Here is an 18596-nt window from a genome sequence, read left to right on the forward strand (position 1 = left end):
GTACCATTCTCTCTACTCATGGGTAAACAGCTGCCCCTGGTATCTGTGGAGGATTGGTTTCAGGACTTCTGCAGATAGCAAAATTTATGAATACTCAAGTACCTTATATAAAATGATATAGTGTTTGTGTATAACTTAAATACATCCTCGTATACTTTAAATCATCTCTAGATTACTTATAATACCTACTACAATGTAAGTAGTATATAAATATTTGTTAAGCTGTATTGCGTAGTATTGGAATGATGACAAGTCTACATGTTCAGCATAGATACAGTTTTGGAAGGGAACACCTTCTTTCTGTGGTTGGTTGAATTTGCGGATGCAGAACTTGTAGATAAAAAGAATCAAATATATTTGAAATTTCTCCTTAACAAACAAACTGCCAGTATAAAGGTGGTTTTAGAAATTCATTGGCAATAGCAGTATGTTTTAATTCATAATTATCATTAAAATGGGTTTTTCTCTCTCATGTTGGTGAGTATGGAAATTTTATGAATGTTCCTCAGTTTACACAAATGCTTCCCAACTATCAGAAACAAAGAAACCAACAAAACCATTTCAGTGTGTTGTTTTGCCTTCATTCTCTGTCAGTTGGTAGTGTTAATAAAATTCTGCATGAACTTCAAGGCTTTTTTTTTTTTTCAAGTTTTTCGCTACCTCATGCCGCACTTTTCTTTTCCCTTCCTCTAGAGGTACATTGCCATTGGCGAGCTGGGGAAAGCCACGGACACACTCGATTCTACAGGGAAAGTGACAGAAGAGAAACCCTACGGTATGAAGCTCATGTGACACAATCCTTCTTTTTAACAATTAGAGAACGTTTCTGTGAACGCAGAAACGAAATCTTACTTGACATTTCCACTGGTTTTATTTATCTGTTTATTTCTGTGGTACTGAGGTTTGAACCCAGGGCCTCAAACATGTGAGGCAAGTACTCTACCACTGAGCTACATCCCCAGCCCTTATTTTTTGTTTTGACACGGTAACAAGGTTGCCTTGGCTAGCTCAAACTTGTGGTCCTCCTGTCCCAGCTTTCCCACCACCACACCTGGCTGCTAGTGACTTTAGTTCTCAGTGCATTTCTTGAAGTTAAGAAGATTGGAACTTTCTTACTTATATGGTAAGAATTTATGAACAAAGACTTTTTATGATTTTTTTTCCTATGATGAATTTTTATAATATTCAGAATTATTCTTTCAAATAACTCCCTTGCCAAAAACATTTATAGCTAGGATATAGGGTATTTTTTTCTTAGTAAATGAGAAATACTATCTTGCTAGATTTTACCTGTGTCTTGCCTTTTTAAAATTTTAAGAAATAATTATTTCTTAGCTATTAATATAAATGTGCCAGATTTAGGCCTTTAAAAGGCCTCATCTTCTTGTACTTTGGAAGTAAAAAGAATGACAGAGGAAAGCTCATTCTCTGAAGTAAAGTGGGATCTCACTGGGGCTTACCTTAATTTTTCTGCCATTCTTTCGTTCGCTACTTTCAGAAGGGATAGATAAATGAATTGGTCTCCTAGCAACTCTCACCGTGCTGTGCTATTTATAATGCAGCAGTTGCAGATTTGTCAGTCAGTTCACCTGCATTATTGTGTCACCAACTGTGAATTATTCGTAGGCATTCTGTGTTTTTTCCCCCGTGTTGAACGTTGTCTCTTCTTAATCTGGTTGTAGGCAGTCTAGCCTCTGGCTTCCCTAAATTTTTGTGTTGACTGTCATTATGTATTACAAACTGTCTTAGTAGTGAGACCAACCTTTTTCTTGTCCATAAAATCTTCACTTATCCCATTAACATTTATACGGATTATCATATCTTGCTCAATTAATCAGACAACATGATAAAAAGAAAAATCATTTATTTCTAAGTCTTTTTAATATTACATGTTGAATTATCCTTGAAATTATTAGTAGTATTAGCAAATAATAGCAGACCCTCATTTAATTGAAACCCAACTCGAACCTTCAACTACGAGACTTAAGAGTAAAGAGGCTAGGGCACTAAGAGGACAGAAATATTTTCAGAGTATATTAACATACCGATAGCATGTATATAATTAAGTCTCCCATGTCTCTATCTCCATTTTCCAAGTCTAAATAAGAACAGTGATTGATATTCAGTCTAATGTCCTTGGGTAGTAGAACTAAAGATGGTGTACTAAGGTACAGCTTGGTGAAGTATAAAAACTGTGCAAACCTGACTATGCAAACCTGAGTTTAATTTCTAGCTTTCTGACCCTTTTCTAGCTGTGTAACTTTGAAAATGTCTGAGTCTCTTTATGTTTCAGTTTCCTTGTATCCAAAATGATGACAATGAGACCAGCCTCCTAGTCCTATGAGGATTGATCGGAAGAGAATGGATATGGGGGTCTCATAAACAAATCATGAGGCTCTTGTAGTAGTTCTTATAGAGATGGTGGTAACTTGGACCAGGGTTATGGTAGTGGTAGAGACATGGAAGTTTTCAAATTATACAAGTGGTCAGCAAGTAAAATTGGTAGGACTTGCTGATTGTTGTTTGAGTGTTGATAGTAAGGAAGTTGTCAACCACCACCTAGGGTTTGGGGGTTTTAAAACTGGCTACATGATGCTGACATTCAGTGATAGGAAATATTAGAAGATCAGGCGTACAAAAATACTTTGTTCCTAGACTTTACCCTTTGTTCCTAGACTCTACCCTTTGTTCCTAGACTTTAGCATTTAGGAATTGAAAGAACTCTATCCAGGATTGCATAATTTGTAACTTAATTTACTTACCTGAAAAAAGCTCAGTGTGCTAAAATAGTCTCATTATAATGTGATAAATCAGAGAGAACCAAGAATGGGTGGGTAATCCCAGTGACTCAGGAGAAGGAGGCAGGAGGATCACAAATTCAAAGCCAGCAATTTAGCAAGGCCCTAAGCAACAACATGGCCCTGTCTTTTTTGTAAAAAGGTGTGACTCAGTGGTTAAGCACCCTGGTTTCAATCTCCAGCACCCAAAAAAAAAAAAAAAAAAAAAAAAAAAAATCATAGAGAACTTAAGGAACTTAATATATAATGGAAAATTCTGATCTATGTTCTTGACCCTCTGAAAACAAATTCTGAAACCTATGAGCAGTATTTTCTATGCCTTCATTACTATTCTGAACTAAAATTCAGAAGTACTCTAATCTATACATTTTTTCAAATCAGCATATTGCAGTAAATGAAATAAAAAGAAAAAATAAAAGTATCTTATATTAAAATAGGTATAGGTATATGTAAATGCACAGGTATTACTGTACTAAAAGTCTTCATGAAGACGTCCACACTATATATAAACACTGTGAATGGCACATGTACAAATGCAGACTCACATAAGTTTATTGTAGTAATGACTCAGGACTGGATAATTTAATATATGTAAAACTGGACAAAAAGTTCTTTTGTGCTTGCATGTAAAATGGAGTTAAATTCTAGCCTCAGGTAATTATAAATGGGTTTCACCTACACGAATATCTGGCAGATATCCAGACATTGGACAGTACCCAGGACAGTTCGTTATTATGTTCCATGATCCTGTGTATTGTAGGCCATCTAGCATGCCTGGCCTCTACCTATTAAAGGCCCCTGCAGCTGCCACCCTACCCGGTAATCTCCAAAAAGGTAGTTCTTAATTGATCTGTTCAGATTAACTGGCATTTGAATGTGGTAGTCTACAATCAATGACAGATGAGTGCTTTTACATCATTTTGTCCTAAATACACAAGCACTGTTTTTAGCTGTTGTATCAGATAGCTGAAAGTTAGCTTAGAGGAGTAAGAAAATGAGTCTCTGGCTTAGTAGACTTCAAGTTCAAACCATATGAACCAGGTCCTTCCTGTTGTTCTCTATTATAACACCCTGTTATTCCTAAATAGCATTTTTTGCTGCTCACAAGTGTATCTTTGTGTGGTACTCCCTTGAGTTATGGGTCTGAAACCCTGTCTCTTGCTCCTCACTTTATTCTTGGTATATTATGTGACATAGAATAAAACACGTAGTGTGTGAATAAGTAATCAAGCCATAGCCGCATCCTCTGTGAAGATCGTGAAGATGAGTAAGGTAAGTCCTAGGAAAAGCCAAATATCTTCCTACCTTCTGCTTCCCCTTCTCCTCTACTTCTGGGTATTAATTCTCAGGTACTTTTGCTGCTGTCCCAAAGGACATATGACTTTTGTGCTCACCTGTTCTCCACTGAACTCAGGAACTAGGGCTCTGGCCCCGAGGCTAGATGTGGGCCCAGCTTCTAGGAAGCCCTATCTGCTCCTCCAATGGGGATAATCTTCTCTACCCCTGTGTGACTTATTCTGAGGTGAGAAATGTAAAAGTGAAGTGATATCTCAAGCTAATCACCCTGTTCTAAACAGATTCTGAGATAGGAAGTTACCAAAGTCTTTTCAAATGGTCCCAGCTAATGTTGTATCTTAATGGAAGTGACTTCTCAGACTGTTTTGGTTGCCCATGCTTCAGGGACTTAATGGTATAGGAAGTTGAAGAGTTGAATTGGGTCTCAAATTACAATTTAACAGGGCACATACTGTAGTTGGACTAGTGTGCAGCTGGCTATCAATCTTCTTATGGTGCTATTTGTTTGTCCTTAAGTTTTTTTTATTATAAAGTATCACACCAAGTAAAGAAAATTGAACAGTGGATAAATTTACAGCTTAATGAGTTATCACAAAACAAATATTCATGTAGCTATCAAGAAATAGAAGATTCCAGGGCTAGAGGTATAGCTTATTGGTAGAGTTCTTATCTAGCATATGCAAGACCTGGGCTTTGATCCTCAGCACAAAAAAAAAAAAAAAAAAAAAAAAAGAATGAATGAATGAATAACATGGTAATTAAAAAAAAGAAAAAAACATAGATAAGTCCTACAATACCTTCTTATACCTCATGGGAGTCATATCCCCTCATTTTCCAAAGGTAACTACTATTCAAACTTCTAACATTATGGTGATAGTTCTTAAACAGTATGTATCCTTTTGTATCCGAATACTTGGATACTTTGGGTTATATTTGTGAGATTTATACATGGTATTACATGTGTCAGTATTTTGGACTTTGTTATTGCCATGTAGTGTGCCTCTGTATACCACTATACCACATAAACACACACACACACACATACACACACACACATATACACACATATACACGTACACACACACACACGTATATATACACATACACACCCACATATACACACACACACACACACACACACACATACACACATATATACACACACATATATATATACACATTACAACACTCTTCTTTCTTTGTGGGGGGTGTGTGTGTGTGTGGTACTGGGAATCAAACCAAAGGCCTTGTGCACTCTAGGCAAACACTCTACAACAGAACTACATCCCCACCCTCTTCTGTTGATAGACACTTGGAGTTGTTCCCAGTTTGGGACCTAATAAATAAAGCTGTTATTTATATTTTGTCCTGTGCAGACATGTATATGCATTTCTCTTGGGTTTATACCCAAGTTTAATTGCTGGGCCAGGGGATAAGTATATATTCAACACCGTTGGAAATTATGAAAGAGTTTTCCAAAGTGGTTGTATAACTTTGTATTTCAACCAGCTTCTTATAAGTTCCACTTGCTTGAAACATCTTGACATTAGAAACACATTCTTTTAACAGTGTTTTTACTTTTGGCCACACTGGTCAGTGTGTAGTGGTGTTTCATCGTGGTTTTAATTTGATTGCTAAAGACATTCTGTACTTTATCACGTGGTTTTGGGCTCATGAGCCATCTTTCATTGACTGTTCAGGTCTCTCCTTCTTTTCTTTCCTCTCTATTGTGGTGCCTTTTTCTTATTGATTCCTATGAGTTCTTTATATTCTTTGGATATCTACTCAGATATTTTCTCTTACTCTGCATCTTGCATTTTCCCTCTCATAATTATATTTTTCAAAAGGCAGAAGTTCTTATCTTTAATTGGTCCAGTTTACAAGTCTTTTCTCTATGGTTAGTCTTTTTAGCATTCTGTTCAAGAACATTTTTCCTACCTCAAAAGCATGAAGATATTTCCCCTGTGTTCTAGAAGTTTCTATTGCTTTGCCTTTCACATTACATTCATCATTCTTTCACGTTGCATCCATGATTGTAATCCATCATGTTTTCCTACTTGGACATCCTGTTGGCCCTGCACTTTCCCCTTTACTCTGCTTGGCCTCCTTTGTCACAGATCAAGCATTGTTCAGGCTTGGGTTTGTTCGGAATCTGTTCTGTTCATAGGTCAGTTTTTCTATCCTTGTGTTAACACCAACCTATCTTAATTGCTATAGTTTTAGACTAAATATTGACATCTGGAAGAACAAGTCTTCGCACCTTACTTTTTACAGATTTTTTTTCTATAGGTTTGTTTGGTTTTTGTTTTTGTAGCTTCCTTATTAAAGTAAGACAGTTACTATCTATTCCTAATTCCTAATTTGCTGAGTTTGGGTAGTTTTTAAGTCATTAGCAGATATTGAGTTTTATCAAACATCTTTCTGAATCTATTAATTTTTTTTTTTACATATTAAACTAGATTTATATTTCTGGAATAGATTTAACTTGGTCATGATGTGTTAACCTTTGTGTGAATTTAGTTTGTTTATAGTTAGGATTTTTGCATCTGTGTTTATGAGTGAAATTACCCTGTATTTTTTTCTAATATCCTTGATTGGTTTTACCATCAAGATTATGCTAACTTTATACAATGGATTGGGAAATATTAACATCTTTCCTATTCTCTGGAAAAATTTGTGTCCAATTGACATTCTTTTACTAAGGTTCAATAGCATTTTCTGGTGGACATCTGTTCTGGAATCTTCTTTGTTAAGGAAGGTTTTAAATTGTGAATTTTTTTTAACTGTCAGACACACTTATTTTTAAATTTCTTACACCATTATAAATAATTTTTCCCCTAGGTATTTGTTTTGTCTAAAATTTCAAACATAATTGATATAAAGTTATTTATAATGATTCCTTCTAATCTTTCTTTTTATTTTGAAGTAATACCAAACTTAGATAAAATTTATGAGAATAGAACAGATAACTTTTTCTAAGTCACCCAAGAGAAGCTCAGCCAGTAAGTACCTCCCACCACCATAAGTCTTTTTGTTATCTCTGCATTTGAGGTAATTTTTGTATATGCTCTCAGGTATGAGTCTGAGTTCACTTTTTTTACAAATGGATATTAGATTTTTTTCAGCACTCATTTTTGAAAAACTACTTACCTTTGAACCTCTGTCAAAAACAAATTGCCTATATATGCATGCTTTTACTTCTAGATTCTTTATTCTGTTCTCCTGATCTATTTGCCTGTTTTTACAACTCTATCACACCATCTTGACTATTGTAGCGTGGTAGTAAGTCGAAATCAGGAGCGTTAGCCTCCAATTGCTACTTTTCATTCTTGTTTTGCTCTTTGAGGTCCTTTGCATTTCTGCGTGAATTTTTGAATCGAACTTGTCGGTTCCTACACACATATAGATACACAATCTGCTGGGACTTTGAGATTTGGTTGATGCTACAGATCCATTTGGAGACAATTGACATCTTAACAATATTGAGTCTTCTAATCCATGAAAAAAGATATCTCTCCCCATCTATTTAGGTCTTTAATTTTTTGCAGCCATGTTTGCAGTTTTCAGTATGCCAGTTTTCTACATCTTTTGTAAATAAAATTAATAAGTACTTATAGTTTTATGCTATTGTAAATGGAATTTTTCAAATTTTAATCTGTTCATTGTTAGTGTATAGAAGTGGAGTTGATTTTTACATATTTATCTTGTGTTTCTCAACCTTGTAAATTCACTTATTAATTCTACTGTCTTTTGTATAGATTCTTTGTTGGGATGGATCTCCAGTAGATATTTTTTCAGGTCTAGATTAAGTTACACCTAGTTCTACAGTATGACTCTCCCGGGGTCTGTAACACATGTCCCAGGTGTTCAGCAAAGTTTCTTCATTCTGCATGGTTAATTCAAACACCTCCCAGCCTTGTAAGGGCTTTGGTAAGAGTTATTTGTTGCACGTTTGTGGAGGCTTACTTAGGTAGACAAACAGCTTGGAATTTAGCCAGACTCCAGGGGATCCCACACAGTTTCCTCAAATTCTAGCAACCACTACTCCCCAGCGTCTGACCTCTGATCAGTTAGGTGTCTGTGCTTTGTTTGGGATCCCCTCTCCACCACACAGGTTTCTCTGGTGCTTTCCTTGTTTCTTCCTTCCCTCAGGAATCATAGTCCTTGCGACTTGTTGTCTGGTGTTAAAGTTGTTTGCCATATTTCATCCAATATAACAGCTGTTTGTGGTGGTGGGTCTTGTCTAGTAACAGCTACCATGTGTGGGTGAATGTTTTTAACTCCATCAAACTGCTTTTAGTTCTACTGTTAAGCACCAGCTATCATGTTGTAAATTCATGGAAAAGCCAGTAAGTTTTAAGCAAATTGTGCTCTATAACATGGTCTCATATATGTTAATTTTATGAGAATGACTTTAAAAATTATTTCAAATGAATGCTGTCACATTGATGGCTTATTAATTTACTGAACAAAGAATAATTATTCAAGTCCTGTGACACTTTTGTCATATCATTCTTCTTTTTACCAAATTTACTTCTTTAGGCTAGTTATTGGATATTGTTGCCATGGAGGTTTTTATTCTGCATTTCTTTTTAAGTGCTCTGGAGGTAAGACTGTCATAGGGACAGTTGTTACTGGACTAATATCATGTTTTAGGTGTAGTCAGCATGCTTTACTCTCTCGCCATGTATCACAAGCTTAGCTTTTATTATAACTCGCTAGGTAAGCTTTCTGTCTGGCAATTCAAACATCAGATGAATGATTGGCCTCAGTGACTTTTAAGTGTCCTTCAACCTTGAGATTCTATTATTTTTTTAGCAAATTAAATTTCAGCAAGAATGTCTTGAGCACCACTTAATAATGAATGTTATCTAAGAAGAAAAACCGTCTTTGCCTTTGAGAGGCTCAGAATTTTATTGGTGAGATAATACCTTAAATATTGTTAAAAATGGTGCATGATTAATTATAAAATGAACAGCACACGCCACACATGCCTGAAATGTGAGTACAGAAGAGGAGACCACATGGTAGAAGTATAAAGAGAAAGCACATCTTGTCATCTCGTGCGGGGGTTATCAGGGAAAGAGAGCCACTGAAGCAGGACAAAGGAGTACACATCTGCAGAAACGTCAGTGAAGAGCTCAGCTGGCAGAAGCAGAGAGCACTCTGGTCTTGTTTCTTAAATGAGGAGCTATATTATGAACTACTGCAGTTTTATCAGCACTGTCATTCCTTTGGTGGGTACCCGCACAGCTGTAGCATTGGCTGTCTTAAATTTGGAAATCATAGATTTACCATAACTAAGGTACTACCAGTAATTATGTCTTTTTAAATTTTTTTTATTTTTACAGACTGCATTTTGATTCATTGTACACAAAAGGGGTAAATCTTTTCGTATCTGTGGTTGTACACGATGTAGATTGATACCATTCATACCATAATCATACATGTACATAGGGGTCTTAATGTTGTAGCAATGTAAAATTTTTTCATGGACAAATCCTCTCCATATTATGAGACATGGAGTTTGGAGAAACAGTATGAACAAAACTTCCATCTGAGATCTGTGATTTTGGAGTTGCTAGATGTTGGGGAAAAAAATTTTTTTTTCTTTTTTGCAGTACTAAGAATTGAACCCAGGTGTACGCCATCACTGAGCTACATCCCCTGCCCTTTTTATTTTTTATTTTGATACAGGTCTCACTAAGTTGCCCAGGCTATCCTGGCACTTGGAATCCTCCTTCCTCAGCTTCGCAAGTTGTTGGTATTAGAGGCATGTGCCTCCAGGCCCAGCTCTGGGGAAGTACTTTTGAGTTCTGTAGCTTTTCACTCTCTGTTTGAGTCTAGTAGAGTCTAGTCTTTTGTTTGTGTTTAGCTTATAAGGATTAAGATCATACTAAGGTTAAGACTGTCCTCCTGGGTTGCTGTTGAAATCTGGACACAGTATTCCATGTTGTCATTTGATTTTTATCATGGTGTCAGAACTATAATTAAAAGCACACTAAGGGACCGGGGTTGTGACTCAGTGGTAAAGCACTTGCTGAGCATGTGTGAGACATTGGGTTTAATCCTCAGCACCTTATACAAATAAATGAATAAAATAAGTGTCCATCAACAACCAAAAATATAAAATTAATTAATTAATTAATTTAAAAGCACACTAATTTCCAGGCGTGGTGCTGCATGCCTGTAATCCCAGTGGCTCAGGAGTCTGAAGTAGAAAGACTGCAAGTTGAAAACCAGCCTCAGCAATTTAGTGAGGCCCTAAGCAACTTAGTGATACTTGTATCTCAAATGAGAAATAAAAAGGGCTAGGGATGTGGGGATGTGGCTCAGTGGTTAAGCCCCTCTGGGTTCCATCCCTGATACCAAAAAAAAAAAAACACACAAATTAATTTTTGTTTAATTTTGTTCAAGTAAAATCAAATACACATAATATACATATACCAGAAAAAAGTTTAAATAAATTTCTTATGAAATTGTAAAAGCATCATAGTTGATTTCCATTGACTATGACCTAAACAAGTTACAGAATATTTCCAAAATTTAGTTTATTACTGAATATGAACTATGTATAATTACCCATCTGTAAGTATGAAAATTCCACATATTGAATTTATATGTCTTAGTTTTTCAGTTTTTAAAATTATATAACTGAACTCTTATCAGGTAAAACTTAAATTGTGGCTATTTAATAATCTTCAGTACCACATTAAGTTGTTATAATATTTGATACCTAGAAACTTAGAAAATAATTTATAGACATTCCTTTTCTGCCACTGTAATATGTAATATATAATATACTTTGTTCAGAAAATTTTTTTAAGAATAAATCCTCAGAGTTGTTGGTAATACAAAAATAGTGCATGTATTTCTGTGATTGTTTTAGTGTCACTTTTTTTGTTCATTTTTGGCAGATAAAATAACACAAGAAGATATCGAAGGCATTCTACAGAAATTTACTGGGACAATAATGCAAGTACCACCCCTGTGAGTTCAGTTATTGATTTGAATAAATGTTTACTTTTACTTACCACTGGTTAACATCACTCTAAAATAGAATGGGCTTCCTTTTGTTATATGGCAAGGCAGGCTTTAAATCTGCCATAGAGAATGATCACGTAAAGGTGAGCCAGATCTAGACCCGTGTGAAGCTCTGCCTAGGAAGTAGTGCGGTGTGGTCGCCTGGCCTTGGGTCTAGTATCTCCTGTCCTACAGTCTAGTATCTGTGCTATTCAGTTTTTATCAGTTTTTCCAATTCTATCTACAGACATTGAGGCAGTTCTGCAGCTCAGAGATGTCACTTTCTCAGAAATTGCTGGGACCATGCTAAGAGATTCAGAGTTGTGCTTGAGTCCTAATGTGCACTCAGGAGTTAGGCTCATTCCTTTTGGGGCCAGAGTTTTTCTCTATGACAAATGAAACAGATGAGAGTTCTATTAAGAATATAAGCATTTTGCTTTACCACAGATCTGAGTTCATTCAGGCTGCTATAACAAAAGATAAGCTATAGCTTAGAAACAACAGAAGTTTTTTCTTACAATTCGGAATGCTGAGAAGTCCTGGTTAGGTTGTTTTGAGGGCCAACTCCCATAGCCAGGGCCTTCTCTCTGTGTCCTCACACTGAAGGGGCAAGTCAGCTGCCTGGGGCGTTTTTGATAAGGGCAGTGATCCCTTCAGGGAGGGCTCTGTTCTGGGATCTAACCACCATCTAAAAGGTCCTGCTTCCTAATACCATCATCTTGGTACTTAGGATTTCAATTCGTGAATTTGGAAGGGTCATAAGCATTCAGGCATAACACCACTTAACCATGTTTGTATGAATGTTACCATTTCAGGCAAATCACTTCTTTTTTTAAAAAAATGGCTGAATGGCTGTAGGTTGAATCAGGATAAGTTACTGATAGTTCTTTTAGAATTTTGTATTTATATTGCATTTTTAAGTCTCTTTTTTTCTTTTTAAGAATGTTGAACTACCTATGGAGAAATGTTTTTTTCAAGTGCTTCCTCAAATGTAAAGCTTTAAAAATTTTAGTAAAACCTAAATAAAAATTAACTGGGATCATTGTTAAACTGAATTAAACTTATTTATAAGGATCATTTTAGATTTTCTTTTCTCTGATTATCCAAGGATTTTGTGATCTAGTAAAATTTTATTTCATAAAGCTAAAATATATGAAGTAGAGTTTTTGCTTATAAGCTTTTTAGAAACACTGATAACTTTAATACAAAGTGGATTTTATTATAGTAGAAATTGTTTCAAGGAAATTTAGCTGAGATCATTATGAACAGAGGCTACTACTGAGTTCCTTGTGCCCTTCACATAGGAGACTAGTGAAGGGAATGTATAAATAGCCTTTCTCCAGGATGATGGTTAAGGAAGGGCTCATTGAGTGCTAGAATGGGCTCAAATTAGTCTCAAAGATATTTAGGAGCTTTATCCCTTGCAACATTGTGGGGTGGGTTGGAAGAAAAACCAGTTCAAGTTTTAGAAGGGCTTTTCACTTTAAAGAGCTGCTTGATATTTTTTTCTTTTCATGCCATCATATGGAATTACCATCTCTCATTCTCTCTCAATCTCCCTCAGATCGTCCTCTCTCATTCCCTCCCTCTCTCCCTCTCTTATCTTGCAAGCTATTCTGCATTAAAGAAAGATGGACAGAGACTTTCAACATTAATGAAGAGAGGTGAAGTAGTAGAAGCAAAACCTGCCAGGCCAGTAACGGTATACAGTATCTCCCTTCAAAAATTCCAGCCACCATTTTTCACGTTAGGTAAGGTGGAGAAATCTGAAATCATCTGTATTTACTTGTGCCTCTTTTTATATTTAGTTGCTTTTGTATAATTTTAATGCATTCCTATGTTTTTGGAGATTCTTTTTAAATTTTGAATTTAAGAAAGGTTATGATTTGGTAACACGTTTAATCAGATACCTCAAGCTACATGGAGGTTCAGAAATGTCTTTCTAACTAGGCTGGAGTTTTTCATGTTATAGGATATCATACTATAAAATTGGAAGTAGCATACTTTAGATCCATCCCTACAGAGAAGGTCTGGGGACGTGGCCCAATGTAGAGTGCTGCCTAGTGTGTCCAAGGCCCTGGGTTCCATCCCCAGTACTGCAAAAATAGAGAAAAAGCTCTCTATGAAGAAAACAGTATGTATCTTCAACATTTTAGAGTTAAGATTTTTATCTTATGGATGCTTTTCTTTCCATTTTGGACTAGTACCTGATACATTTGATTTTAGAATAGATATTAATTTGTCCTCATAATATCCTTTAATAAAGAAATTTTGTTCTTTAATAAAATATTTTTAGATTTTGGACAAAAAAAATTCTAAGAATGGCCTGATCCCCCCACCCCCTTTGTTACCTTTAAGTTACTATTAAAGAACCTGAAAATATGGAAGAAACAGATAAAGGCAGAATGTATCTTTGAACACATGGTCACATTTTAATTCAGACCATCAATGTAATATATAATTCACATTTGAAATAAACTGAAAAGCCAAAAAGCTTGTTTCCTTTGTTTTGAAATTTTAGGTTCTTCCTGGCTGCAGAAAGTTGTAGGTGAAGCCTTCAGTACCTAAGAGCATGAAGAAGCAGGAGGTGTAGTTCTTGATACTCAAGCTCCCTGAAATTGATCCCACCGTTAATTTCAGACAGATAGGGTTCCTTTTAGAGATAATTTTCCAAAACCTTTATTCCTAAACTTCATTGCTTTTTCTTATTGCCATTATTATTGAATGTGTATTAGGTTTTTCAGAATGTGCATTCATGTAGTTAAAGAAACTCCTTTTCTTAAGTTCCCTGTTTCCAACTGACAAATAATGAAAAAAAAAAAAAAAATCACCCTGAAAAGTATTTTGCTCCATTCACTGAAAATGCAGCAGCTGACCTGGCAGAGTGAAGATTGTTTACAAAAGTAAGAAAAATTTCAATTTTGCTGACTACATAAGTCATAAATACCTTATTTTTTTGACTTGAGAGTGCAGTAGGCCAAAGAGTCATCTTTTCAGCAAAGTCAGATAAAATGCAAAAATGTCATCACGTCTAGATTCCATACTAGTGCTCCTTTCTATTTTATCAGTGTCCCCAACCATTAGTTCAGCGGGGGGAGGAAGAAAAGAAGAAGAATAATTAAAATCTCCAGGTGGGGAATTTTTACTAGTTTCCCCAAATGGCAAGAATGTAGTCCTTTTGTGTGGAAATGCGGCAGCTCTTTTCAGTATGTTTTGATGATAATAAAATGAAGCAGACCCTGCTCTCCACCAATAAACTTGTAAATGCTGTGCTAAGAAGCTAATTAGATATTCAGTCAGTCCTAGGATATTGTATAATTTCAAGTTATTTTGTGATTTTTTTGTCAAGCATATTTCCAAAACAACATTTAAATATGCTGAGCTCTCTGTGTGTACTATAGTACACAAACATAATTCTTGTTATTGTGAAAGGATTTATTTATTGTTGGTTATGTTTTTTTAAATGTACAAATCTGAAATTGTTTTAAAAATCCACAGCTCATGGGAGCAAAGCTGGTATTTCTAACCATTTAAAAATCTAATAAATGAACAAGGTGCATATATCTGAAAGTATTTTTAATGTCTATATTTCATGACAGCAAAACTGAGATTTCTAACTATTTAAAACCTATTAAGCGAACAGGGCTGAGGTATTAAAGTGGTGTGACTCGCCAGTTAATTTCACATGTGTTCGTGAGTTTGTGCTGTTTGCTTTCTCCACACTTTGACTTTTCAATCTCACAAACACATATGCTGCGGGATGAATAATTTATGTTTCAGCACATAAATATTTTATCACTCGATGGTTTGCATAGTGCATTTTTACACTTGTTTAGGGACATCATTTCTATGTAAAGTGGATTTCATAGGAGGTTAGCAATTTACCATGTCACTGTTAACATTCCAGATGTTGAATGTGGAGGAGGTTTTTATATCAGAAGCTTGGTCAGTGACATTGGCAAAGGTAAGCAGAAAAATGAATTATGAATTATCATTTAGAGAGTAATATTCCTTTTTGATGGGAAGAGGGAATTTTCTATTTCTCATATTTCTGAGACCTGGCCTGAGGAACTGAGCTTGCTGCCTCCAGCCCTGGGAGCGTTGTCAGTTTCTAACACACAATTACCATCCTCAGCAGCTGTGGTGAGGGACGTGTGAGGGGCGGGAGGAGAAAGGAACAGCAGTGAAGGCAGGAGTAAAGGATGCAAGAGCCAACATTTTTTCAAGTACGAAACATTTTAACTCAAAATCGATATCAGAAAAAAGACATATTCTTCTAAATGTTATTTTCATTAATACAAATCAAATTTTTTTGAAAACTCCTGGAAACCAGGAGTAACCAGGTCTTACAAACCACTAGAAAGTTGTAGTTCTGGCTCTGCTATTTCCCAGTAGTTAGGACACTGGACTAGTGCATTTCATCTGCAGAGTAAGGGTGAAATTGACCTCCATGGGTTGCTTCGTGAATTGAATAAAAATAAATGTGTGCAAGTTCTCTGTAGATTTTAAAGCAGTTCATGAGTTATTAAGTATTGTTTTGCTACTTAATTATTTGTTTATCTCAGAGGTCTTGCTTCTTAGTGGTTTACTTATAATTTAACCTTTGGGGTGATTTCAAGTTCATCTGTCATTTGAAAAATTATAGACTACGAAATACTGAATCACTTATCTTTTGGAATTTTCACCTTTTGTTCCTGTAGAGCTCTCTTCTTGTGCCAATGTACTAGAGCTGACCCGAACCAAACAGGGGCCGTTTACACTAGAAGAACACGCCCTCCCTGAGGACAAATGGACAATTGAGGACGTTGCACAGTCTCTTGAGCATTGCTCGTCTCTTCTACCAGCAGAGCTGACACTTAAAAAATCAAAACCCGAGGAATCTGATGAGCAGGTTTTGAGCTGTGAATATATGACTCTAAATGAGACAAAGGTAGAAGATGATGTTAGTAAGACATTCTGAAGTTGACCTCAGAATATCATCATTTCCTGGTTGACATTTGAATCCTGTGTACAGATGCGGAATGACAAGCTACGTGCAAGAGACAACCGACTCTTCCTTTTTTTTTTTGCATGAAGAAAAATGACCGTCATTTAGTTTCTATAGCATACAATTTATTTACTGTACATTACAAATGGACTTGCACTTGCTCAATTCTTTTCTGTACTATGGATTGTTCTTTTAAGATATTTTTATGTTAAAATATGAATTTGGATTCAGGATATTGATGCTGAATTTGATTTCTTCAATCTTTTCCTGTGAAAAAGCTGAACTGATTTTTTAAGCAAAGAATTATGAGCTACATGTCTAAGTAGCATGATTAAATGTTATTTTGATTTTATTTGGACTTCCAGGTGGTGTTTCTGAATTCTTTAGCTCTGTTTGAAATGGCCATTATTGAACTCTTTCTTGCCTTTGGATTGTTTATTGTTATTTTTAAAAATTTCGTTAAAAAAAACTGCACTCACCTAGTATTTGCTGTGTTTGTTTAGATCCTAGAAATGAATAAAGTTTATAATAGATATTTATAAATGAACGAATTATTGCTGCTACCATTAACCGTATGTAAATAAAAGACTAACATTGAATTACTTTCTCTTCCATTAGAGCTGAAGGCAGCTCCCTATAGCTTTGTGCAGCTGTGCACTCTTTTTGTAATTTCATTACCCAATCAACTACTTTGTACCAAGTTAGTAAGTAATGTAATTTTTAAAATTTAATCTGCAGCCTGTATTTTAAGCTTTTATTTCTCTTCCTGGTTTTTTTAGTGGTTTACTCTTTCTAGTGGTGTTTATAGACATGGAGGTAGCTGCCCTACACTTCGAGCTGATCCCTTTTGCTTCAATTTGAAAATTACAAAATAGTAAATTTCATGTAATGTGTCCTTCATATTTTGTTGAGAATATAATATGTTATGCAGCGAATATGCAGAAATGTTCAGTTCCCTCTTCATTTACTCAAATATATTTTCAAAAGGAAAATTTTTAATTTTGTAAAATTTGTGTTTTTGGATTTTTATCAGTTACCTTTCTTTTTAAAGGTGGTTGTCTGCTTGCGACTCAGCATTTTGACAGGTAAGCTAAAGCAATTTTATTTGTGATTTATCTGTTTGTGGTTAATATAAAAAGATGCTTCAATAGAACATTTTCAGCATATTGGCAACATTTGGAATGAAAATATTAAAACTAATTCTTAGTATGAGACCAAAAAATGAGAAGGGTGCTGATATCATGATGCTGATATCATGAAATGCCAAACACATAAATTGATAAATTGAAAATTTGTTATTTGACTTATTCATTTGTAGTACCCTGCAATTTGTGTCAATCAAAGGTGGCAGTGGCTACCTCTGCCTGTTAGTGCCACAGGTTACATATGTTTTCATTCGTTGCCAAAGTCTAAATAGGGGAATGTTTAGGGTTTTGAACATAGATGAGATATTTCTGCTTTTTTTTTTTCCATCTTAAAAACTGATGTACAATTTACTAATTAGGAAAAAGTCAAGGTTATTTGAAAAGGAAGTAACTTAAAAATGATAGCCAGTTTTTTTTTTTTTATGCTGAAAACATTGAAGAGAAAAATTACCTGTAATCCTCACCATCCTAATCCACCAACTTCCAAAGTTTGACTTTTATAATACTGCTTTTCCTTTTTTGTTTTGTTTTGTTCAGATAATTAATCTTAAGTCACCTAAACTACTTTACTTTTTTTTTTTTAACTGATACTGGGGATTAAACACAGGGGCACTCCACCACTAGCTATGCTCACACCCCTTGTCAGTTTTCATTTTGAGATAGGGAGTCACTAAAGTTGCCCAGGATGGCCTCAAGCTTACGGTCCTCCTGCCTCAGACTCCTGTATAGCTGAGATTACAGTGTGGCCACCGTGTCCGGTGGGCACCTACACTTTCTATATTAACAATTTTTGTTTGATATTATCTATTTGTACTTAGGTTTCATAATGATGGTTGTAATCCTATTTCTATCTCCTCATAATTTCTTTAAACCATTTTCCTCTGACAAAATTCTTGATTTGTTTTGGTTTTATGAGGAGAAATTCTTGGAGTGGGTTTATTCAGTGAAATTATTTGACTTTCATGGTTATGTTGCCTTATTGCATTCCCAGAATTGTAACGGCTCACAGTGTCCCATTTGTGTTGGGATTTTTATATGTTGTTGTTATTTAATAAGAGAGAAATCAAAGCTTCCCTAAATTGCTTTTGTGTGATTTACCTGCATACTTCGTACATTTGTGTAAATAAATGTCTTAATGGTTTCTTTATCTGTATGAGTCATTTATGCAGTAAATGCTTGATAGAAATGTTCATGACTTTTTTTTTATATTTCAGGACTTTTATTTTTCATTTTTGCTGTCTAAATTTGTTAACTTATTTTATTAATTCATTCCCTTTTATCATCCTCAGGTGTGCTAAGTATGAAGGGTTAAATTTTACTGAAACTTTAAAATATTCTTGTAACTCA

At 35.2% G+C, this 18596-nt stretch overlaps 1 protein-coding gene across 1 annotated transcript in view; it reads left to right on the forward strand.

Moving 5' to 3' along the window:
• Positions 1-18390, forward strand: part of Trub1 (TruB pseudouridine synthase family member 1) — a 32253-nt gene extending 13863 nt beyond the window's left edge. Inside the window, exons 4-8 of the mRNA XM_047554182.1 lie at positions 694-775; positions 11012-11084; positions 12729-12868; positions 15025-15081; positions 15818-18390. Coding sequence (XP_047410138.1) covers positions 694-775; positions 11012-11084; positions 12729-12868; positions 15025-15081; positions 15818-16077 — 612 coding nt within the window. The 3' untranslated portion in view covers positions 16078-18390. The remainder of the gene's footprint in view (positions 1-693; positions 776-11011; positions 11085-12728; positions 12869-15024; positions 15082-15817) is intronic.
• The last annotated feature ends 206 nt before the right edge of the window (positions 18391-18596 follow it).

This window comes from Sciurus carolinensis, chromosome 5 (genome assembly GCF_902686445.1).
Source record: "Sciurus carolinensis chromosome 5, mSciCar1.2, whole genome shotgun sequence".
Lineage (NCBI taxonomy): Eukaryota > Metazoa > Chordata > Mammalia > Rodentia > Sciuridae > Sciurus > Sciurus carolinensis.